Source organism: Anolis sagrei, chromosome 12, assembly GCF_037176765.1.
Source record: "Anolis sagrei isolate rAnoSag1 chromosome 12, rAnoSag1.mat, whole genome shotgun sequence".
Classification (NCBI taxonomy): Eukaryota; Metazoa; Chordata; class Lepidosauria; order Squamata; family Dactyloidae; genus Anolis; species Anolis sagrei.
The window spans coordinates 18,941,507-18,966,508 of NC_090032.1; the positions used below are offsets into that span (position 1 = coordinate 18,941,507).

At 47.0% G+C, this 25,002-nt stretch overlaps 1 protein-coding gene across 19 annotated transcripts in view; it reads right to left on the bottom strand.

The window, feature by feature from the left end:
• Window positions 1–25,002, bottom strand: part of NRXN2 (neurexin 2) — an 888,378-nt gene that overhangs the window by 485,313 nt on the left and 378,063 nt on the right. For all 19 annotated transcript variants that reach the window (XM_067472511.1, XM_067472506.1, XM_067472510.1 and 16 more), the window contains one exon: window positions 1,084–1,245. In XM_067472511.1, coding sequence (XP_067328612.1) covers window positions 1,084–1,245 — 162 coding nt within the window. The remainder of the gene's footprint in view (window positions 1–1,083; window positions 1,246–25,002) is intronic.

A 25,002-nucleotide genomic window follows, 5' to 3' on the forward strand; every position in this document is an offset into this window, starting at 1 on the left:
GTGGGAATGTTGCAATTGACCACCCTGATTAACATTGAATGGCCTTGCAGCTTCAAAGCCTGGCTGGTTGCTGCCTTGGGGAATCATCTATCTATCTATCTATCTATCTATCTATCTATCTATCTGTGGAATGATGTCCAGGTTGGGAAAAAGAATTCTTGTCTGTTGGAGGCAAGTGGGAATGTTGCAATTGACCACCCTGATTAACATTGAATGGCCTTGCAGCTTCAAAGCCTGGCTGGTTGCTGCCTTGGGGAATCATATATATCTATCTATCTGTGGAATGATGTCCAGATTGGGAGAAAGAATTCTTGTCTGTTGGAGGCAAGTGGGAATGTTGCAATTGACCACCCTGATTAACATTGAATGGCCTTGCAGCTTCAAAGCCTGGCTGGTTGCTGCCTTGGGGAATCATATATATCTATCTATCTGTGGAATGATGTCCAGGTTGGGAGAAAGTATTCTTGTCTGTTGGAGGCAAGTGTGAATGTTGCAATTGGCCACCTTGATTACCAAAGAATAGCCTTGCAGCTTCAAAACCTGGCTGGTTGCTGCCTGGGGGAATCCTACATATATAGGCTTTGAAGCTGCAAGGCTATCCAATGCTAATCAAGGGGATCAATTGAAACATTCACACTTGCTTCAAGCAGACAAGAGTTCTTCCTCCCACCCTGGACATTCCACAGATATATAAACCTCGCCTAGTTCCAGAAGCATTCTCTCCTGACATTTCGCCCACATCTTTGGCAGGCATCCTCAGAGGTTGTGAGGTCTGTTGGAAACTAGACAAGTGAGGTTTATACATATTCCACAGATATATAAATCCAATTTTCCTAGTTTCCAACAGACCTCACAACCTCTGGGGATGCTTGCCATAGATGCAGGCAAAACGTCAGGAGAGAATGCTTCTAGAACATAGAAATACAGCCTGAAAAACCTAGTAATTCGAATCAGATTAGAAAGAAGAAATCAGAGATTAATTATGGACTGAGGAGTGGGTGCAAGAAACGAGGCCGAGGGTCCCTCTTTCCCCAGTTGACCCCCTCCCACATCTTGCGAGGAGCCCACCCTCGGAAGACTCACATCCTTGAGGCATCCCATGAAATTGTTGCTGACGGGGGAGCCGGGCAGGTCGGCCGTGTTGGGGCTTCCCCCGATGTAGAAGAAGTCGTCCGAGCCCAGCATGGTGTAGTCCTCCTGGGTGTAGCCCGTGGTGGTGAGGATGCCATCCACAGAGATAGTCACCTGTCCGTCATGAGCGCAGGGGTTGGGGGAGGGGGGGTTGGGGGGGTGGAGGGAGACAAGGAGACAACAAAGTGTTAACCAAGTGGGGAACCGGCAAGGAGAAGGGGGAGGCTTGGCCAGGAAGGGGCAGCAGACTCATTTTTATGTCTGGAGATCTCCTCGGAGAAATGCCACATATTTTTTTTCAGGTGTTGGGGAGAAGAGAAAGAGAAAGGGAAAGAAAGGGAAGAAGTATAAGGGAGTGAGAGAAGATCTGCACAAGGTTTGATGGTCTCCAGACCTGGATGGTCTCCAGACCTTGATGGTCTCCAGACCTTCATGGTCTCCAGACTCTGATGGTCTCCAGACCTCGATGGTCTCTGGACCTCGATGGTCTCCGGACCCTTATGGTCTCCAAACCCTAATGGTCTCCACACCCTGATGGTCTCCACAAGCTGATGGTCTCCAGACCTCAATGATCTCCAGACCTTGATTTTCTCCAGATCATCAAACCTCCTCCAGGAGAAGACCTACAGGGAGACTCTTGGCTCAAACATGGCTACTTCTTGCCCTGTGTGTGCCTTGACTTCATAACATCACCCACTTCCAACATACCTCACCATGTAGAATCATAGAATCCTAGAGTTGGAAGAGACCTGGTGGGCCATCCAATGCAACCCAAGGTTTGTTGGTCTCCAGCACAAACCCAAGGTTTGATGGTCTACACTCCAACACAAGGTTTGATGGTCTCCAGACCTCGACGGTCTCCAGACCTCGACGGTCTCCAGACCTCGACGATCTCCAGACCTCGATGGTCACCAGACCTTGATGGCCTCCAGACCTTGATGGTCTCCAGATCATCAAACCTCCTCCAGGAGAAGGTCTAAAGGGAGACTCATGACTCAAACATGGCCACTTCTTCCCTCCAGACCTTGTTAGTGTCCAGACCATCAAACCCCCTCCAGGAGAAGATCTACAGGGAGACTCTTGGCTCAAACATGACCACTTCTTGCCCTGTGTATGTCTTAACTTCATAATATCACCCACTTCCACCATACTCCACCATGTAGAATCATAGAATCCTAGAGTTGGAAGAGACCTGGTGGACCATCCAGTCTAACCCAAAGTTTGATGGTCTTCAGCACAAACCCAAGGTTTGATGGTCTCCAGACATCAATGGTCTTCAGACCTTGATGGTCTACCCCATCATGTAGAATCATACAATCCTAAAGTTGGAAGGGACCTGGTGGGCCATCCAGTCCAACCCCATTCTGCCAAGGAGCAGGAAAATCACATTCAAAGCATTCCTGACAGATTCTGTTTCAAAGCCTCCAAAGAAGGTGCCTCCACCACAGAAGGGAAGTCATAGTCCCACTCCCTTCTATTTCCTTTAGACGTCACCTGGAATAGCCCTGTCTCCCGTTCTGGATAAAGCAAAAGAAATTGACAAAATGGAAAGGGTCCCAACAGTAGGAAGATCTTCCTGACTGCAGGAGTGGAATCTGGAGGTTTTAAAGCAGATGTTGGGTGGCCATCTGTTGAGAGGGTTTTGATTGGGTCCTTCTTCTTGGAAGAATAGGGTTGGACTGAGTGGCCTTTGGGGGTCTCTTCCAACTCTTAATGTGATTCTGCTTGCATTTTGGTTTCCTTGGCCACCAGGTTTTCAGCCATAGCAAAATCATAGAGTTGGAAGAGACCTGGTGGGCCATCCAGTCCAACCCCATTCGGCCAAGAAGCAGGAAAATCGCATTCAAAGCACCCCCAACAGATGGCCATCCAGCATCTGTTTAAAAGCCTTCAAAGAAGGAGCCTCCACCACACTCCGGGGCAGAGAGTTCCACTGCTGAACGGCTCTCACAGTCAGGAAGTTCTTCCTCATGTTCAGGTGGAATCTCCTTTCTTGTAGTTTGAAGCCATTGCTCCATTGCGTCCTAGTCTCCAGGGCAGCAGAACACAAGCTTGCTTCCTCCTCCCTAGGACTTCCCCTCACATCTTGATGCATGGTTATCATGTCTCCTCTCAGCTTTCTCTTCTGCAGGCTAAACATGCCCAGTGTCTCACAAATGACTGCTCCAACACTGAGATATACTAAAGCAGTGTTTCTCAACCTGGAAGTCGGGACCCCTTGGGGGGGGGAGTCACGAGGGGGTTTCAAAGGGGTCACCAAAGATCATCTGTGTAGGTGAAAGGCAGTGAGGTGTGCATGTGCGGGCAAGGGACAGCATGTGAGGCTGGAGGGAGGCTTGCGCCAGCGAGTCCCTTCAAGGCATGGGGATTCTGTGGAGGAAGTTTGGCTCAATTCTATCATTGGTGGGGTTCAGAATGCTCTTTGATTGTAGGTGAACTATAAATCCCAGCAACTACAACTCCCAAATCTCAACTCTATTTTCCCCAAACTCCACCAGTGTTCACATTTGGACATATTGAGTATCCGTGCCAAGTTTGGTCCAGATCCATTATTGTTTGAGTCCACGATGCTTTCTGGATGTAGGTGAACTACAACTCCAAAACACAAGGTCAAGGTCCACCAAATCCAGTATTTCCTGTTGGTCATGGGAGTTCTGTGTGCCAAGTTTGGTTCAATTCCATCATCGGTGGAGTTCAGAATGCTCTTTGATTGTAGGTGAACTATGAATCCTAAAACTACGACTCCCAGATGTCAACTCTTTTTTCCCCAAACTCCACCTGTGTTCACATTTGGACATATTGAGTATCCGTGCCAAGTTTGGTCCAGATCCATTATTGTTTGAGTCCACGATGCTTTCTGGATGTAGGTGAACTACAACTCCAAAACTCAAGGTCAATGCCCACCAAACCCTTCCAGTATTTTCTTTTGGTCATGAGAGTTCTGTGTGCCAAGTTTGGTTCAATTCCATCTTTAGTGGAGTTCAGAATGCTCTTTGATTGTATGTGGATTATAAATCCCAGCAACTACAAGTCCCAAATGACAGAATCAATCCCCTTAGTAAAAAAATACAATGAATGAATATATATTTTAATAAAACTTACATGGATTAAAGCCTAGGTATTACGTTATTTTTCCACATAATCACCATTCAGTTTAACACATTTTGTCATCTGTGCGATGAGTTTTTCTGATGCCTGTGTCATAGAAGTCTCCCTCCTCCTTTTTCAGCCAATTCATCACTTCGATTTTCACCTCATTGTAGTCGGAAAAGTGCTTTCCATCCAGATGTTCCTTCAATTGAGTGAACAGATTAGTCACTGGGTGCAAGATCAGGGCTGTGAGAGGGGTGGCTTCAAAACTCCCAACCAAATGAAGTCAACCACACTTGTGTTGCATGAGCGGTGTGTGGACACGCATTGTCATGAAGGAGACAGACTCCCGCCATCAGCATCCCACAATATTTGTTTTCGATGGCTCTGCGAAGTTTCTTTGTGGTCTCGCAAAATTTTCCGTACCCATTTTGTCACATGCTGTCTTGACATGTCCTCTCCATAAACTGAAATGATTTTGCAATGAATTGCAACGCTGTTCGTGTCCTTCACATTTCGGTAGCGTATTACAGTATGAACTTTGCACTTGGAGGGAAGCAGAATGAGGACGCTCATCTCTAACCTTCACCACAACACAAGTCGATGAGCTACTGATGACTGGCACTGCTCATTTGCTTCTGATGACTTCCTGCTACGTGGCAGTGGTACCAACTTTCCCTGCGAAAATTCCCCGTGAGAGCTATGTGCCTTGTAACCTTACGTTCTGGATAACCCTCACACCGTGCAAGCCACACTTGGAGGGAAATGGAATGAGGATGCTCATCTCTAACCTTCACCACAATGCCAGTCGATGAGCTACTGACGACTGGCACTGCTCATTCACTTCCGATGACTTCCTGCTACATGGCAGTGGTACCAACTTTCCCTGTGAAAATTCCCCGCAAGAGCTACGTGCCTTGTAACCTTATGTTCTGGATAACCCTTGTACCATGCGAACTTTGTACTTGGAGGGAAAAGGAATGAGGATGCTCATATCTAACCTTCACCATAACGCCAGTCGATGAGCTACTGATAACTGGCACTGCTTGTTAGTTTCGGCTGGCTTCCTGCTATATGGCAGTAATACCAACTTCCCCTGCAAAAATTCCCCGCGAGAGCTACGTGCATTGTAACCTTACGTTCCGGATAACCCTTGTGCCATGCAAACTTCACACTTGGAGGGAAATAGAATGAGGATGCTCATCTCTAACCTTCACCATAACGCCAGTCGATGAGCTACTGATAACTGGCACTGCTTGTTAGTTTCGGCTAGCTTCCTGCTATATGGCAGTGATACCAACTTTCCCCCGCAAAAATTCCCTGCAAGAGCTATGTGCCTTGTAACCTTACGTTCTGGATAACCCTCGTACCGTGTGAACTTTGCACTTGGAAGGAAATGGAATGAGGATGCTCATATCTAACGTTCACCACAGCACCAGTTGATGAGCTACTGACAACTAGCACTGCTCGTTCGTTTCTGTTGGCTTCCCGCTATATGGCAGTGATACCAACTTCCCCTGTGAAAATTCCCTGCGAGAGCTACGTGTGTTGTAACCTTAAGTCCAGGATAACCCTCGTACCAACTTCACCACAACGCCAGTTGATGAGCTACTGACTGGCACTGCTCGTTCGCTTCCAATGGCTTCCCGTTATATGGCAGTGATACCAACTTCCCCTGTGAAAATTCCCCACGAGAGCTACGTGCCTTGTAACCTTAAGTCCCAGATAACCCTCGTACCGTGCGAGAGAAATGGAATGAGGACGCTCATCTCTAACCTTCACCACAACCCCAGTCGATGAGCTACTGACGACTGGCACTGCTCATTCGCTTCCGATGGCTTCCCACTACATGGCAGTGATACCAACTTCCCCTGCGAAAATTCCCCGTGAGAGCTACGTGCCTTGTAACCTTAAGTCTCGGATAATCCTCGTACCGTGCGAGAGAAACAGAATGAGGATGCTCATCTCTAACCTTCACCGCAACGCCAGTCAATGAGCTGCTGACGACTGACACTACTTGTTTGCTTTTGCTGGCTGCCCACTACCAATTTCCCCTGCGAAAATTTTCTGCGAGATCTACCTGTCTTGTAAACTTACTTTCTGGGTAACCCTCGTAATGTGCGTGGGCTATGTCTTTTCTTGTTTATTTAAGCTTTTTTTGATTTGTTATTTGCACCTTCGGCACGGAACGTTTGCCAATGTGTTTTACCTTGCTGTAAGCTGCCGTGAGGTTTCTCGGGGAGATAGGGCGGGCTATAAATAAAGTAGTATTATATGAAAAAAGGAAGCTGAAAGGGATCATCTTGTGTTGCAAAAATGTTAATGATTGAATTTCCGATTTCTGGTCCATGGGGGTGACACCATGAATTACCGCACTGGGTGACACCACCCTAGTGATGCCACTGGCTACCGTCCAAACAATCTATCTTCCCCATGCTCTGGTGTGGAGACAGCAAATAGTCGTGGCAGCCAGTGCAAAAATTCACTCTTTGTAAGGTGATTTTCACAACTTGTCTAGGACGGTTCCTTCTGTGGCTCTTAAGTACGACAGGCTTGGAATCGGCTCCATTAGGGAAGTGCGCTGGAGTATGAAGAGCTTGTAGACAAGGCCAGCTGGGATTGCCTGGCAGAACAGATAAAACAGGAAGGAACACGGCAGCTCAGGATCTCCATGTGCGTTTTTGGAACAGCTTCAAACACTGGCAAAACTCTCCCATAGGATCCAAGTGCTTGTCGGCAGATGGAAAGAGGTCAGGCCTAGCAGCAACTGATGGCTCCCAAGTCTGTGGGTCACTAAATGCACTTTTGGCTCTCCATCCAAACTTCAAAGGGCTGGACATAGTTTGAGGAAATAGAGTCCACTTTTAAACTTTTGTTTTGTTTTCTCCACCAAAGTCAATATTGACACTGAGCTCTGCGAGTGCAGCATTTCTCCAAATGAAGCACAAAGTGTTTGAGGACCGGGACATCCGTAGGGAGACCAAGGTGCTTGTTTATAAAGCTATTGTCCTCCCAACCCTGCTATACGCCTGTGAGATGTGGACTGTCTACAGATGTCAACACTGACACTGAAATACAACTCCGTCTGAGCTCTGTGTGTGCAGCATTTCTCCAAATGAAGCAGAGAGTGTTTGAGGACTGGAACATCCATAGGGAGAACAAGGTGCTTGTTTATAAAGCTATTGTCCTCCCAACCCTGCTATATGCCTGCGAAACATGGACTGTCTACAGACGTCACATGCAACTCCTGGAACGATTCCATCAGCGCTCCTCTGGAAAATCCTGCAAATCTGTTGGGAAGACAAGCGGACAAATGTCAGCATGCTGGAAGAAGCAAAGACCAGAACTGAAGTGATTTATTTATTTGTCGTGTCAGGACAACCAGTCATATTATTTTACATTTCTAACAGAACAAAGCAAACAAACAGACAGAATACACAACTTGTGAGTTTGGTAGTTGATTAAATGTCCTTTGACCAGTATCTGTCCCCTTGGAGTGCCTCTGGTGTTGCCGCAAGAAGGTCCTCCATTGTGCATGTGGCAGGGCTCAGGTTGCATTGCAGCAGGTGGTCAGTGGTTTGCTCTTCTCCGCACTTGCATGTCGAGGATTCCACTTTGTAGCCCCATTTCTGAAGGTTGGCTCTGCATCTCGTGGTGCCAGAGCGCAGTCTGTTCCAAGTCGCCCAGTCCTCTGTGTGCCCAGGAGGGAGTCTCTCATTTGGTATCAGCCATTGGTTGAGGTTCTGGGTTTGAGCCTGCCACTTTTGGACTCTCGCTTGCTGAGGTGTTCCAGTGAGTGTCTCTGTAGATCTTAGAAAACCATTTCTAGATTTAAGTCGTTGACGTGCTGGCTGATACCCAAACAAGGGATGAGCTGGAGATGTCTCTGCCTTGGTCCTTTCACTATTGGATGCTACTTCCCGGCGGATGTCAGGTGGTGCGATACTGGCTAGACAGTGTAATTTCTCCAGTGGTGTAGGGCGCAGACACCCCGTGATAATGTGGCATGTCTCATTAAGAGCCACATCCACTGTTTTAGTGTGGTGAGATGTGTTCCACACTGGGCATGCATACTCAGCAGCAGAGTAGCATAGCGCAAGGGCAGATGTCTTCACTGAGTCTGGTTGTGATCCCCAGGGTGGGATAAAAGTGACTTGTGAATACTGGATCCTGATATAATGCTAGGTCACACTGGGCATGCGTACTCAGCAGCAGAGTAGCATAGCGCAAGGGCAGATGTCTTCACTGTGTCTGGTTGTGATCCCCAGGCTGTGCCAGTCAGCTTTCATATGATAAAAGCTCAGTGTCTATGCTGAGGTTGGATAGGTTCGCCTTAGGGTTGACAGACTCACCTTGGAGGCACACAATTGCAGTGTCATGGCAGCTGGGGGATTCTGGGAATTGCAGTCCAGAAAAGCAACATTTCCTAGCAGCCTTGTTCTTCCCTTCACTATACACTCAATCCCACAATGCCACTTTCAGCCCTTGTCTAATGCACTCTGGGCAAAACAGAGCTTATTTTTTGGAATAACCAGAGATCTCCTTCCGAGATCCGACTGCCTCTTGCTTTCCGAGTCCCTCGGAGACATCCAAAAGACTTAGAGACCTCGCAAATGCATCAGGGAAGGGGAGCCACCTGGGAGCCCAACCAGTAATTCTTTTCATTCCTTCCAAAACCAAGCGGATAATAATACACAGCATGCCCAGGACAGGAAGCGGGCAGATGCCGAAGTACACGAAAGCGAGTCCTCGGAGGAGGCTCCAAACCCACAAGCCATTAACGTTGCACCGTATTTCCGTGGAATTTCAGCTGAGCTCCCTCGGCCTAAATGGTTTGTGGTCTGCCGCCAAACAGATAAAAAGCCAATCTCGTTCCTATAAATAAAAAGGGCAACAGTCGCAGTGGAGCAAGCAAGGAACAAATGATCTCTCTGCTACCCTTTTTTTTCTCTTTTGGAGGGTCTTGTGGTACGAGAGCTTTTTCTGCTAACCTCGTCGGGCTCACTAATAGTTCGAGCAACCTGTGTTCAGGCGAGCTGCACTGCAGTGCTCTTCGAATCAGTAAAAAATGAGCTTCCAGATCGCGCCAGATCCGCAAGCTTCCTCCAGGCATTTATCAGTCTGAGGAAACACTGTGGTGCTCTTCAATCTTTGCAGAGTTTGTGGGAAATGAGAGAGAGAGAGCAGAGACGCCCAACTTCTACACCTAGAGCTCATCATTCAAAGCGGTCTTCCTTACCCTGGCCTATATATGCTCAGTTACAACCTTCATATTTGGGATGATGGGTGCTTTAACCCATCAAGATTGCACGAGGGTTATCCGGAAAGTAAGGTTACAAAGCAGGGAATTTTCTCAGGGGATGTTGGTATCACTGTCATATAGCAGGAAGCCAGCAGAAGTGAATGAGCAGTGCCTGTCATCAGTAGCTCATCGACTGCCGTTGTGAAGGTGAGAGATGAGCATCCTCATTCCATTTCCCTCCAAGTGAGAAGTTCGCACTGTACAAGGGTTATTTAGAAAGTAAGGTTACAAAGCAGGGAATTTTCTCTGGGGAAGTAGGTATCACTGCCATGTAGCAGGAAGTCAGCACAAGCGAATGAGCAGTGCCTGTCGTCAGTAGCTCATCAACTGCCGTTGTGAAGGTGAGAGATGAGCATCCTCATTCCATTTCCCTCCAAGTGAGAAGTTTGCACTGTACAAGGGTCATCTGGAAAGTAAGGTTACAAAGTAGGGAATTTTCTAAGGGGAAGTTGGTATCACTGCCATGTAGCAGGAAGCCAGCACAAGCGAATGAGCAGTGCCTGTCGTCAGTAGCTCATCGACTGCCGTTGTGAAGGTGAGAGATGAGCATCCTCATTCCATTTCCCTCCAAGTGAGAAGTTCGCATTGTACAAGGGTTATTTAGAAAGTAAGGTTACAAAGTAGGGAATTTTCTCGGGGGAAGTTGATATCACTGCCGTGTAGCAGGAAGTCAGCAGGAGCAAACAAGCAGTGCCTGTCGTCAGTAGCTCATCAACTGGCATTGTGAAGATGAGAGATGGCCATCCTCATTCCGCATGGTACAAGCGTTATCAATGACATAAAGTGAGAAGGCACATAGCTCTTGTGGGGAATTTTCTTGGTGGAAGTTGGTATCACTGCCGTGAGCAGGAAGCCAGAGAAAGTGAATGAGCAGTGCCAGTCGTCAGGACCTCATCAACTGGCATTCTGGTAGAGGTTAAAGATGAGCATCTTCATTCCGTTTCCCTCCAAGTGCACGAGCGTTATCCAGAACGTGAGATGAAAAGGCATCTAGCACTCATGGGGAATTTTCTTGGGGGAAGTTGGTATCACTGCCGTGAGCAGGAAGCCAGAGAAAGTGAATGAGCAGTGCCTGTCGTCAGTAGCTCATCAACTGCCATTGTAAATGTGAGAGATGAGCATCCTCATTCCATTTCCCTCCAAGTGCAAAGTTCACACGGTACGAGCGTTATCCAGAACGTAAGGTGAGAAGGCACGTAGCTCTCATGGGAAATTTTCGTGGGGGAAGTTGGTATCACTGTCGTGTAGCATGAAGTCAGCAGAAGCAAACGAGCAGTGCCTGTCATCAGTAGATCATCAACTGGTGCCAACCGGTGGCAGGCCCTGCCCCTCCCCTGGATCGGCAAGGACCGGTTTCCCCAACTTGCCCCAGCAGCCATTGTAGGGCTGCCCAGGGCCTCCGCTGCTGTGGCGAGGCGGAGAAGCCGGGCCTGACCGAGCCAACCAGCGGATCAGCCAGAGCCAACTTCCCTATCTCGGCCTGGCAGCCACAGAGGCCCAGGGCAGTGCTGCAAAGGCTGTTGGGGCAAGATAGGGAAGCCAGCTCTGGCTGATCAGCTGGTTGGATTGGCTAGGGCCAGCTTCCCCACTTCACCCCAGCATCCTTTGCAGTGCTGCAAAATATTAATATTCTAAACCCTAAACCTAGCCAGGAAATCAGAAGACGCTTCCTTCTTGGGAGGAGAGCAATGTCCAGTCTCGATAAAATAGTAAAGAGTAGAGACATCAGACTGGCAACCAAGATCCATTGCCTAGTCAAAGCCATGGTCTTCCCTGTAGTCACCTACGGATGTGAGAGCTGGACCTTCGGGAAGGCTGAGCGAAGGAAGAGAGATGCTTTTGAACTGTGGTGTTGGAGGAAAGTTCTGAGAGTTCCTTGGACTGCGAGAAGATCCAACCAGTCCGTCCTCCAGGAAATAAAGCCCGGCTGCTCACTGGAGGGAAGGAGACTAGAGACAAAGCGGAAGTCCTTTGGCCACATCATGAGGAGACAGCAAAGCCTAGAGAAGGGAATGATGCTGGGGAAAGTGGAAGGCAAAAGGAAGAGGGGCCGACCAAGGGCCAGATGGATGGATGGCATCCTTGAAGTGACTGGACTGACCTTGAAGGAGCTGGGGGTGGTGACGGCTGACAGGGAGCTCTGGCGTGGGCTGGTCCATGAGGTCACGAAGAGTCGGAGACGACTGAACGAATGAACAACAACAACAAACCCTAACTGTGAAACATTGAGTCCGCGGGCTCCATGTCTGCTGGGGCGAGGTGGAGGAGCTGGACCTGGTCGATCCAACCAGTGGCAGACTCTGCCCTGGGATCGACCAGGCTTCCCCACCTCACCCCGGCAGCCACAGAGCCTGTGGACTCAATGTTTCGTGGTTAGGGTATAGAATAGGGCTGGGCGGTTTCGTTCGTTAATTTTGTAATTCGTTATTAATTCGTATTTAAATTAGCTTACGATCCGATATTGAGCCATGTAGGAATAGTGTGAGGAGTAAATTAGATTCGAAACAATTTTTTCAATTTATTTCGTTATTGTTTCGTAATTATTTCTTAATTATTTCGTAATTATTTCGTAATTATTTTCGCATGTCTGGTGCAAGTTTTATAGTTGTTGTTTGTTTTATCACACCAACAGTCAACAACAGAGGTAGAAGGAAGCTTCAGAAGTTCCCCCTGTCCCATTTGGAGGTTTTTTTAGCATATGGCGCAATCGCGTCCGCCATTAACGAATCGATTCGAAATTAACGAAATTTCGTAAATAACAAAATTTTGAAATCTCAAAATTTCGGAAGTATTTAGAATTTGGAAATGCTAGCGCCCCCTGGAAACGAATCGAGTTTAGAAACAAATTTTTCCGTGGTTACCCAGCCCTAGTATAGAATATTAATTCTAAACCCTAACCGCGAAACAGCGAGTCCGCGGAAAGCGAACCGCAAAACAGCGAGGGAACACTGTACACTGTAACCCACTCTGTGTCTCTTTGGGGAGATAGAGCGGAATGTAAATAAAGTATATTATTTTGAAAAGGAATATAAATAAAGTATGATATTGGTCTTTAGAAGCCCCCCAACAGTTAGGGTTTAGGACAGTGTCTTACATAAGGTCCATGGCCCATCACCCAAAATGAGACACATGGCCAGGTCAAAGCCCCCGCAGAGTTTTAATTGAAGAAGGAAGAGGTTGGTGCTTAAGGACTCCAAAGCCGGAGCTCCTCCTGCTGATCTTTCGACAACCCGACAACCAGCCGCAGCCGTTTTATGAGCCATTCAGCTCCAGGCACAAAGGTCCTCTCAATGTGGCACCAGGGAGACTGCCCGGGGTTGTGTTAACGAGGCGATAATGACTCTGGAGGCAGTATCAATAAATGAATGCAAAGGGGGGACTTCCAAGTGCCAAAGACCCGCAGGAAGGATCACAGCGAAAGGTCACCAGCTTGTTGGGTTTCTTTCCCTCCCCTTGTCCTCCCGCCCGCAAGGCAGCAGCTGTTGTCAGCCTTTTTGCAGCCTTGCACAATTTCACAAAAATGGCTTGTCTTGCAAGGCTGGACTGCTGCCCTGGTTGAGGATGATGGGAGCTGCTGTCCAACATCTCAGACTGCTTTGTGATCTGGGTTGTTGTAGGTTTTGCGGGTTGTATGGCCATGTCCTACAAGCATTCTCTCCTGATGTTTCACCTGCATCTGTGGCAAGCATCCTCAGAGGTTGTGAGGTTGTGAGGTTGTGCTTTGTGATCTCTAATCGAAGAAGAATGGGAGCCAGCATGGTTCAGTGTCACATCTCAGTCTCCATAAAGTTGGGTGTGTTTCTGTTTCATGACGATCCCATCGTCCAAAAATTCTCAGTAGGGTAATACGAGGGGTTTTTTTTTGTCGTGTCAGGAGCGACTTGAGAAACTGCAAGTCGTATCTGGTGTGAGAGAATTGGCCGTCTGCAAGGACATTGCCCAGGGGATGCCTGGATGATTTGATGTTACGAGGGTTGAATGAAAAGTAATGCCTCCATCTTTGTAACTCCTCAACAGATGGCAGTACTGGTATGCGGCAGGTACTGGCTTGTTCAGTAGACTCTTCCCTACAGTTCCACTTTGGTGGGAAGCCTTAGCACTGAACATTTGTGTTCTTAAAGTGCAAAGTATGGAACCCTGCACAGACAGTCAGTCAATGTGACTTAAGCACCATATGCGGTAGGTTCTGGCTTGTTCAGTAGACTCTCCTCTACAATTCCATTTTGGTGGGAAGCCTTAGCATTGAACGGTTGTGTTGTTAAAGTGCGAAGTATGGAACGCTGTGCAAACAGTCGGTCAATGTGACTTAAGCAACGTATGCGGCAGGTACTGGCTTGCTCAGTAGACTCTCCTCTACAGTTCCATTTTGGTGGGAAGCCTTAGCATTCAATGGTTGTGTTGTTAAAGTGGGAAGTATGGAACCCTGTTCAAACGGTCGGTCAATGCGACTTAAGCAACGTGCAGTCATTGTATTCTTGACAGTGGAAGGTGTCAAAGCTTGCTGCTTGGGTGGTGATGGCATGATCATCAGCATAGATGAAATTCTCCGTCCCTTCTGACAGTGGCTGGTCATTTGTGTAAATATTGTACATTGATGGAATGAACACACTACCCTGAGATAGGCCTTTTGTTTTTGCCATCTGTTTCTCTGGCCCTGGAACTCAACAAAAAAGCTCCTGTTTCATAGCGGATTTCCTATGAAGTGGGTGAGGTGATAATCCTTGTGGGAGGCAATGATTTACAGTATCATAAGCTGCTGATAGGTCTATGAAGACAGCTCCTGTAATCCTCATTTTGGATGGATTGGGAATGAGTTGGTTTCATCAGCATAGATGAAACTCTCCATCCCTTTTGGCAGTGGCTGATCATTTTTGTAAATATGACACATTGATGGAACGAGCACACTACCCTGAGGCAGGCCTTTTGTTTTTGCCATCTGCTTTGGCCCTGGAACTCAACAAAAAAGCTCCTGTTTAGGTGGTGATGGCACAATTGTCAGCATAGATTAAACTCTCTGTCCCTTCTGACAGTGGCTAATCATTTGTGAAAATGTTAAACATTGATGGAGCAAGCACACTCCCCTGAGGCAGGCCATTCTCCTGTTTCCGTCATCTGCTTCTCTGGCCCTGGAATTCAACAAAAAAGCTCCTGTTTAGGTGGTGATGGCATGATCGTCAGCATAGATGAAACTCTCTGTTCCTTCTGGCAGTGGCTGGTCATTTGTGTAAATGTTACACATTAGGAATCAGCTGGTTTCCCCTGTAATGGGCAGTAAAAGCACCTAAAGCTTCGGGGACCTTCTGTTTGACCATTTCAGAGTTCCCTGCTTGGGCAGTGATGGCATGATCGTCAGCATAAATGAAACTCTCGGTCCCTTCTGGCAGTGGCTGATCATTTGTGTAAATATTACAAATTGATGGAATGAGCACACTCCCCTGAGGCAGGCCATTCGTCTATTTTCGCCATCTGCTTCTCTGGCCCTTGAACTCAACAAAAAAGCTCATGTTTAGGCAGTGATGGCACGATCATCAGCATAGATGAAACTCTCTGTCCCTTCTGGCAGTGGCTGGTCATTTGTGTAAATGTTACACATGGATGGAGCACGCACACTCCCCAAGGTATGCTTTTTGTTTCCGCCATCTGCTTCTTTGGCCCTGGAACTCAACAAAAAAGCTCCTGTTTAGGTGGTGATGGCACGATCGTCAGCATAGATGAAACTCTCTGTCCCTTCTGGCAGTGGCTGATCATTTCTGAAAATGTTACAAATCGATGGAGTGAGCACACTCCCCGAAGTAGGCCTTTTGTTTTAGTCATCTGCTTCTCTTGCAATGGAACTCAACAAAAAAGCTCCTGTTTAGGTGGTAATGGCACGATCGTCAGCATAGATGAAACTCTCTGTCCCTTCTGGAAGTGGCTGATCATTTGTGAAAATGTTAAACACGGATGGAGCGAGCACACTCCCCGAGGTAAGATTTTTGTTTTCGTCATCTGCTTCTCTTGCAATGGAACTCAACAAAAAAGCTCCTGTTTAGGTGGTGATGGCACAATCGTCAGCATAGATGAAACTCTCTATCCCTTCTGGCAGTGGCTGATCATTTTTGTATATGTTACACATCGATGGAGCAAGTACACTCCCCTGAGGCAGGGCATTATTCTGTCTTCGCCATCTACTTCTCTGGCCCTGGTACTCAACAAAAAAGCTCCTGTTTAGGTGGGGATGGCACAATCGTCAGCATAGATGAAACTCTCTATCCCTTCTGGCAGTGGCTGATCATTTTTGTATATGTTACACATCGATGGAGCAAGTACACTCCCCTGAGGCAGGGCATTATTCTGTCTTCGCCATCTACTTCTCTGGCCCTGGTACTCAACAAAAAAGCTCCTGTTTAGGTGGGGATGGCACAATCGTCAGCATAGATGAAACTCTCTGTCCCTTCTGGCAGTGGCTGATCATTTGTGAAAATGTTACACATTGATGGAGCGAGCATACTCCCTAAGGTAGGCCTTTTGTTTTTGTCATCTGCTTCTCTTGCAATGGAACTCAACAAAAAAGCTCCTGTTTAAGTGGTGATGGCACGATCGTCAGCATAGATTAAACTCTCTATCCCTTCTGGCAGTGGCTGATCATTTGTGTAAATGTTACACACAGATGGAGCGAGCATACTCCCTAAGGTAGGCCTTTTGTTTTCGTCAACTGCTTCTCTGGCAATGAACTCAACAAAAAAGCTCCTGTTTTGTAGCAGATTTCCTATTGAGTGACGTGGAAATATTTGTGATATTATACATTTTTTCAGGAAGGGGTGATGATTTACAGTATTATAAGCTGCTGACAGGTCTATGACGACAGCTCCTGTAATCTGCATTTTGGATGGATTAGGAGTCCATTGGTTTTCCCTGGAATAGGCAGTAAGAGCGTCTAAAGCTTCAGAGAGCTTCTATTCAACCATTTCAAAGCTCCCTGCTTGGGTGGTGATGGCATGATCGTCAGCATAGATTAAACTCTCTGTCCCTTCTGGCAGTGGCTGGTCATTTGTGTAAATGCCGGTTTTCCCTGTAATAGGCAGTAAGGGCACCTAAAGCTTCGGGGAGCTTCTGTTCAACTATTTCAAAGCTCCCTGCTTGGGTGGTGATGGCACAATCATCAGCATAGATGAAACTCTCTGTCCCTTCTGGCAGTGGCTGATCATTGCTGTAAATATTACACATTGATGGAACAAGAACATTACCCTGAGATAGGCCTTTTGTTTTTGCCATCTGCTTCTCTAGCAATGGAACTCAACAAAAAAGCTCCTGTTTAGGTGGTGATGGCACGATCATCAGCATAGATGAAACTCTCTGTCCCTTCTGGCAGTGTCTGATCATTTGTGAAAATGTTAAACATTGATGGAGCAAGCATACTCCCTGATGTAGGCCTTTTGTTTTCATCATTTGCTTCTCTTGCAATGGAACTCAACAAAAAAGCTCCTGTTTAGGTGGTGATGGCACGATCATCAGCATATATTAAACTCTCTGTTCCTAAAAAGGCTTAGGAAGCTCAGAAACGTTTCCAGCGCTTAATCGACACCATACAACTCTTTCCCTCCTTCGTGGATTTCTTTTTTCCTGGTAAGGAAAAAGGTGGAGAAAGCGGCGACAATACTTGAGAGGGTTACGAAGGCCATCGCGAAATTTTGTGAACGAAGCCATGTGATTGCACGACAAACACGTTGCCTAGAAGCGTCCCCTTAATTCAAACTCTTTGTCTTGCTGATGTTAAGGAGTGCAGACTTCCCTCCGTGGCTTCCTTTCATTTAGAGGAAGGAAAATTGCATTTCAACCCAGGCAAAGAAGATCAAAACAGACACCCTCGTCGAGGAACTTCTAAAGAATCCATAACGCAAACAGCGAGGTGGGGAAACAACATCCCCAGAACCAAGGAGGTCAAGAAATTATATTGAACGGAAGGAAGGAACAGCAGCCATTTGGCAAAAATACGAGCCGGGTGTCTTCAACTTTCTCCATCTTCGGTTCTGTCGGAGGAAATCCCTGAATTTTAAATACCTGGGTTTAAATCCTTGGCTTTGGTATTTTTGGATATGTTGAAAATGTTACCGTGCACATGCGTCTTTAGCTGGAATCACATAGCTAACTAATTCACACTGATGTGCCGGATCCTCCATATGTCAGCGGGAATTTAATCCAGGATATCCTAGGATTTTTCTCCCTTGAAACGGTAGCCGATGGGTTGCATAAACTTTGTTTAAATGTTGCAATTGGCCACTTTGATTAGCATCGAATAGCATTGCAGCTTCAAAGCCTGGCTGCTTCCTGCCTGGATGAATCCTGCCTATGGAGGCATCCTCAAAGGTTGTGAGGTCTGTTGGAAACTAGTCCAGGGTGGGAATAATGTCCAGTGTGGGAGGAAGAACTCTTGTCTGTTGGAGGCATGTGTGAATGTTGCAATTGGCCACCTTGATTAGCATTGAATGACCTTTCAGCTTCAAAGCCTGGCTGGTTGCTGCCTGGATGAATCCTGCCTATGGAGGCATCCTCAGAGGTTGTGAGGTCTGTTGGAAACTAGTCCAGGGTGGGAATAATGTCCAGTGTGGGAGGAAGAACTCTTGTCTGTTGGAGGCATGTGTGAATGTTGCAATTGGCCACCTTGATTAGCATTGAATGACCTTTCAGCTTCAAAGCCTGGCTGGTTGCTGCCTGGATGAATCCTGCCTATGGAGGCATCCTCAGAGGTTGTGAGGTCTGTTGGAAACTAGTCCAGGGTGGGAATAATGTCCAGGGTGGGAGGAAGAACTCTTGTCTGTTGGAGGCATGTGTGAATGTTGCAATTGGCCACCTTGATTAGCATTGAATGACCTTTCAGCTTCAAAGCCTGGCTGGTTGCTGCCTGGGGAAATCCTTTTATCTACCTATCTATCTACCTATCTATCTATCTATCTATCTATCTATCTGTGAAATGATGTCCAGAGTCGAAGAACTCTTGTCTGTTGGAGGCAAGTGTGAATGTTGCAATCGACCACCCTTATTAACATTGAATGGCCTTGCAGCTTCAAAGCCTGGCTGCTTCCTGTCTGGGTGAATCCTGCCTATGGAGGCATCCTCAGAGTTTGTGAGGTCTGTTGGAAACTGGGCAAGTGGGGTTCAAATATCTGTGGAATGATGTCCAGGGTGGGAAAAAGTACTCTTGTCTGTTGGAGGCAAGTGCGAATGTTGCAATTGGCCACCTTGATTAGCATTGAATGGCCTTGCAGCTTCAAAGCCTGGCTGCTTCCTGCCTCAGTGAATCCTGCCTATGGGGGCATCCTCAGAGGTTGTGAGATCTGTTGGAAACTGGGCAAGTGGGGTTTATATATCTGTGGGATGATGTCCAGGGTGGGAGAAAGACTCTTGTCTGTTGGAGGCAAGTATAAATGTTGCATTAAACCACCTTGATTAGCATTGAATGGCCTTGCAACTTCAAAGCCTGGCTGGTTCCTGCCTGGGGGAATCCTACATATATTTCTGTGGAATGATGTCAAGGGTGGGAGAAAGAACTCTTGTCTGTTGGAGGCATGTGTGAATGTTGCAATTGGCCACCTTGATTACCATTGAATGACCTTTCAGCTTCAAAGCCCGGCTGGTTGCTGCCCAGGGGAATCCTACATTTATATCTGTGGAATGATGTCAAGGGTGGGTAAAAGTACTCTTCTCTGTTGGAGGCAAGTGTGAATGTTGCAATCAACCACCCTTATTAACATTGAATGGCCTTGCAGCTTCAAAGCCTGGCTGGTTGAATCCTGTCTATGGAGGCATCCTCAGAGTTTGTGAGGTCTGTTGGAAACTGGGCAAGTGGGGTTCAAATATCTGTGGAATGATGTTGTCCAGGGTGGGAGAAAGAATTCTTGTCTGTTGGAGGCAAGTGTGAATGTTGCAATTGGCCACCTTGATTATCATTGAATGGCCTTGCAGCTTCAAAGCCTGGCTGGTTGCTGCCCAGGGGAATCCTACATATATTTCTGTGGAATGATGTCAAGGGTGGGAAAAAGAACTCTTGTCTGTTGGAGGCAAGTGTGAATGTTGCAATTGGCCACCTTGATTATCATTGAATGGCCTTGCAGCTTCAAAGCCTGGCTGGTTGCTGCCCAGGGGAATCCTACATATATTTCTGTGGAATGATGTCAAGGGTGGGAGAAAGAACTCTTGTCTGTTGGAGGCAAGTGTGAATGTTGCAATCGACCACCCTTATTAACAATGAATGGCCTTGCAGCTTCAAAGCCTGGCATCTTCCTGCCTTGGTGAATCCTGCCTATGGCAGGCATCCTCAGAGGTTGTGAGATCTGTTGGAAACTAAGCAAGTGGGGTTTATATATCTGTGGGATGATGTCCAGGGTGGGAGAAAGATCTCTTGTCTGTTGGAGGCAAGTGTGAATGTTGCAACTGGCCACATTGATTAACATTGAATGGCCTTGCAGCTTCAAAGCCTGGCTGGTTGCTGCCCAGGGGAATCCTACATATATATCTGTGGAATGATGTCAAGGGTGGGAGAAAGAACTCTTGTCTGTTGGAGGCAAGTGTGAATGTTGCAATCGACCACCCTTATTAACATTGAATGGCCTTGCAGTTTCAAAGCCTGGCTGCTTCCTGTCTGGGTGAATCCTGCCTATGGCAGGCATCCTCAGAGGTTGTGAGATCTGTTGGAAACTAGGCAAGTGGGGTTTATATATCTGTGGAATGATGTCCAGGGTGGGAAAAAGTACCCTTGTCTGTTGGAGGCAAGTGTGAATGTTGCAATTGGCCACCTTGATTACCATTGAATGGCCTTGCAGCTTCAAAGCCTGGCTGGTTGCTGCCCAGGGGAATCCTACATATATATCTGTGGAATGATGTCCAGGGTGGGAGAAAGAATTCTTGTCTGTTGGAGGCAAGTGTGAATGTTGCAATTGGCCACCTTGATTAGCATTGAATGGCCTTGCAGCTTCAAAGCCTGGCTGCTTCCTGTTTGGGTGAATCCTGCCTATGGCAGGCATCCTCAGAGGTTGTGGGGTCTCTTAAAAACTAGGAAAATGGGGTTCATATATCTGTGGAATGATGTCCAGGGTGGTAGAAAGAACTCTTGTGTATTGGAGGCAAGTGTGAATGTTGCAATTGGCCATCTTGAATAGCATCAACTTCGCTGGACCGGCCACGTTGTCCAGATGACTGACCACCGTCTCCCAAAGCAGTTGCTCTACTCTGAACTCAAGAACTGAAAATGAAATGTTGGTGGGTACGAAAAGAGACTGAAAGATGGGCTCAAAGTCAACCTTAAGAACTCTGACATAGACACTGAGAACTGAGAAGCTCTGGCCCGTGAGCACTACAGCTGGAGGTCAGCTGTGACCAGCAGTGCTGCAGAAATTTTTAAAAACATATTTTTATTGCAGATAAAAGATTGCTCCCTAAAGAATGGAGCTTCCAGATAACACAGTGAGATAGAAGTAAGTGCTGTAGAATTTGAAGAGGCACGAATGGAGGGCGAAAGAGGGAAACGTGCCAAGAGGAAGGCGCATCAAGCCAACTCCGACCGAGACCACCTTCCACCTGGATACCGATGCCCATGCTGCGGGAGAAGATGCAGAATCATAGAATCAAAGAGTTGGAAGACACCTCCTGGGCCATCCAGTCCAACCCCATTCTGCCAAGAAGCAGGAATATTGCATTCAAATCACCCCTGACAGATGGCCATCCAGCCTCTGTTTAAAAGCTTCCAAAGAAGGAGCCTCCACCACACTCCGGGGCAGAGAGTTCCACTGCTGAACGGCTCTCACAGTCAGGAAGTTCTTCCTCATGTTCAGATGGAATCTCCTCTCTTGTAGTTTGAAGCCGTTGTTCCATTGCGTCCTAGTCTCCAAGGAAGCAGAAAACAAGCTTGCTCCCTCCTCCTCCCTGTGGCTTCCTCTCACATATTTATACATGGCTATCATGTCTCCTCTCAGCCTTCTCTTCTTCAGGCTAAACATGCCCAGCTCCTTAAGCCGCTCCTCATAGGGCTTGTTCTCCAGACCCTTGATCTGCTCCCTCCTCCCTGTGGCTTCCTCTCACATATTAATACATGGCTATCATGTCTCCTCTCAGCCTTCTCTTCTTCAGGCTAAACATGCCCAGCTCCTTAAGCCGCTCCTCATAGGGCTTGTTCTCCAGACCCTTGATCAAGATCAAGAATAGGGCTCCACAGATCCACTGCTAGGATACCGATCTTGGAAGACAATCCTACTTGGACTACGAGGGATCACCTAAGTACGTAAGTAAGTACAGCCACGCCGTCGACATCCTCCATCCTGCATTCTCTTCCCCACGGCTGAAAAAAGTCAACAAGCAGTTTTTGGTTTTATCAGCCGACTCTGTATGATGGGAATGGCGAAAAATCATTAAATCCCTCCTTGGAAAATGGATGCTGATATTTTCGATGTTTCTCTTCTTCCCTGGGATTGCAGCCTCCATTTTGCATCTGCAACGATACACACCCAATGGCCAATCTACCCAGTGTGATGTGTTTATTTGGACGTATTTCTTGCGGGGTTCCTTAACTGTCGCACCATTATGCCTGATGATGAATTCTAGAGAACCCACTTATGGGTTGTTTCCAAAATGCTCTGATGCAAAGGTGTGACCCATTCCTTGCAGCTTCTTTGTCATCCTTTCTATCCGTTGCCGATTCCGAGATGCTGCCGGCTTGCACCGATCACTGTGTCCTGCAGAGAGCAGTGCCGAGCTACAGATTCCAAACCCCGAATCCGTATTGACAAAAGAGCAAACCTCTCCCCACCGGCCCCCACTTTGGAAAAATATTCAAATACCTGGACTAGGCTGCAGCAAGCTGCAGAGTTGGGGGAGCAGAAACAGGGGACATATAGGCATCTGTATACGTCCTTCGGTTCCAGAATGGCACCCCACACTTATGGAGGGTAATGGGAGGTCAGAGAAAGCCTCTCCTTAGGGTCAGTGGTCACCCATATAGAACCATAGAATCCTAGAGTTGGAAGAGACCTCATCGGCCATCTAGTCCAACCCCCTGCTAAGAAGCAGGAGAATTGCATTCAAAGCACCCCCGACAGATGGCCATCCAGCCTCTGCTTCAAAGCCTCCAAAGAAGGAGCCTCCACCATTCTCCAGGGCAGAGAGTTCCACTTCTGAACAGCTCTCACAGTCAGGAAGTTCTTCCTAAAGTTCAGATGGATTCAAAGCACCCCGACCTACGTACTTACTTAGGCAATCCCTCATTATCCAGGTAGAATAATCTTCCAGGGTGCAAATGTCAAGGTCTATTTTCCCCAAACTCAACCAGTACTCACATTTGGGCATATTGAGTATCCGTGCCAAGTTTGCTCCAGATCCATCATTGTTTGAGTCCACAGTGCTCTCTGGATGGAGGTGAACTACAACTCCCAAACTCAAGGTCAATGCTCACCAAACCCAGTATTTTCTATTGGTCATGGGAGTTCAGTGTGCCAATTCCATCGTTGGTGGAGTTCAGAATCCTCTTTGATTGTAGGGGAACTATAAATCCCAGCAATGACAACTCCCAAATGTCAAGGTCTATTTTCCCCAAGCTCCACCAGTGTTCACATTTCGGCATATTGAGTATCCATACCAAGTTTAGTCCAGATCTATCATTTGAATCCACCGTAGTCTTTGGAGGTAGGTGAACTACAACTCCCAAACTCAATGCTCACCAAACCCTTCCAGTATTTTCTCTTGGTTGTGGGAGTTCTGTGTGCCAAGTTTGCTTCAATTCCATCGTTGGTGGAGTTCAGAATGCTCTTTGATTGTAGGTGAACTATAAATCCTACCAACTACAATTCCCAAATGTCAAGGTCTATTTTCCCCAAACTCCACCAGTGTTCACATTTGGGCATATTGAGTATTTGTGCCAAGTTTGGTCCAGATCCATCATTGATTGAGTCCACAGTGCTCTCCCAAACTCAAGGTCAATGCTCAGCAAACCCAGTATTTTCTATTGGTCATGGGAGTTCTGTGTGCCAAGTTTGGTTCAATTCCATCGTTGGTGGAGTTCAGAATGCTCTTTGATTGTAGGTGAACTATAAATCCAAGCAACTACAACTCCCAAATGTCAAGGCCTATTTTCCCCAAACTTCACCAGTGTTCACATTTGGGCAAGTTTGGTCCCAATCTATCATTTGAGTCCACCGTTCTCTTTGGAGGTAGGTGAACTACAACTCCCAAACTCAAGGTCAATGTTCACCAAACGCTTCCAATATTTTCTCTTGGTCATGGGAGTTCTGTGTGCCAAGTTTGGTTCAATTCCATCATCGGTGGAGTTCGGAATTATCTTTGATTGTAGGTGAACTATAAATTCCACCAACTACAACTCCCAAATGTCAAGGTCTATTTTCCCTAAACTCCACCAGTGTTCACATTTCGGCATATTGAGTATCCATGCCAAGTTTGGTCCAGATCTATCATTTGAATCCACCATAGTCTTTGGAGGTAGGTGAACTACAACTCTCAAACTCAAAGTCAATGCTCACCAAACCCTTCCAGTATTTTCTATTGGTCATGGGAGTTCTGTGTGCCAAGTTTGGTTCAATTCCATCATTGGTGGAGTTCAGAATGCTCTTTGATTGTAGGTGAACTATAAATTCCACCAACTACAACTCCCAAATGTCAAGGTCTATTTTCCCTAAACTCCACCAGTGTTCACATTTCGGCATATTGAGTATCCATGCCAAGTTTGGTCCAGATCTATCATTTGAATCCACCATAGTCTTTGGAGGTAGGTGAACTACAACTCTCAAACTCAAAGTCAATGCTCACCAAACCCTTCCAGTATTTTCTATTGGTCATGGGAGTTCTGTGTGCCAAGTTTGGTTCAATTCCATCATTGGTGGAGTTCAGAATGCTCTTTGATTGTAGGTGAACTATAAATCCCACCAACTACAAATCCCAAATGTCAAGGTCTATTCCCCCTAAACTCCACCAGTGTTCACATTTGGGCATATTGAGTATCCATGCCAAGTTTGGTCCAGATCTATCATTTGAGTCCACCGTTATCTCTGGAGGTAGGTGAACTACAACTCCCAAACTCAAGGTCAATGCCCACCAAACCCTCCCAGCATGTGGTCCAGTGAATGAAAACACATCCTGCAGATCAGATATTGACATGATGATTCAGAACAGGAGCAAAAATACAGTTGTGAAGTAGCAACACAAATATTGTTATGGTTGGGGGTCACCACAACATGAGGAACTGTATTAAGGGGTCGCGGCATTAGGAAGGTTGAGAAGCACTGCCCTAGAAAGTGTTGGGGGGCAAGAACTTTTGGGGTGCTGCGTTTGGAGCTTTCCCCCTTCCGAGAGGGAGATGGTGAGAGGGAAGGGCGAGGAAGGTGGTGGTGGGGAAGAAGGGTCTCATTAGTAATCAATTAGTCAGTACAACGACATGCAAACGAAGTTAGAATGTGGACGGGGTGCGGGAGTCAGGGTGCAACTGGTTGGGTGGAGAACCT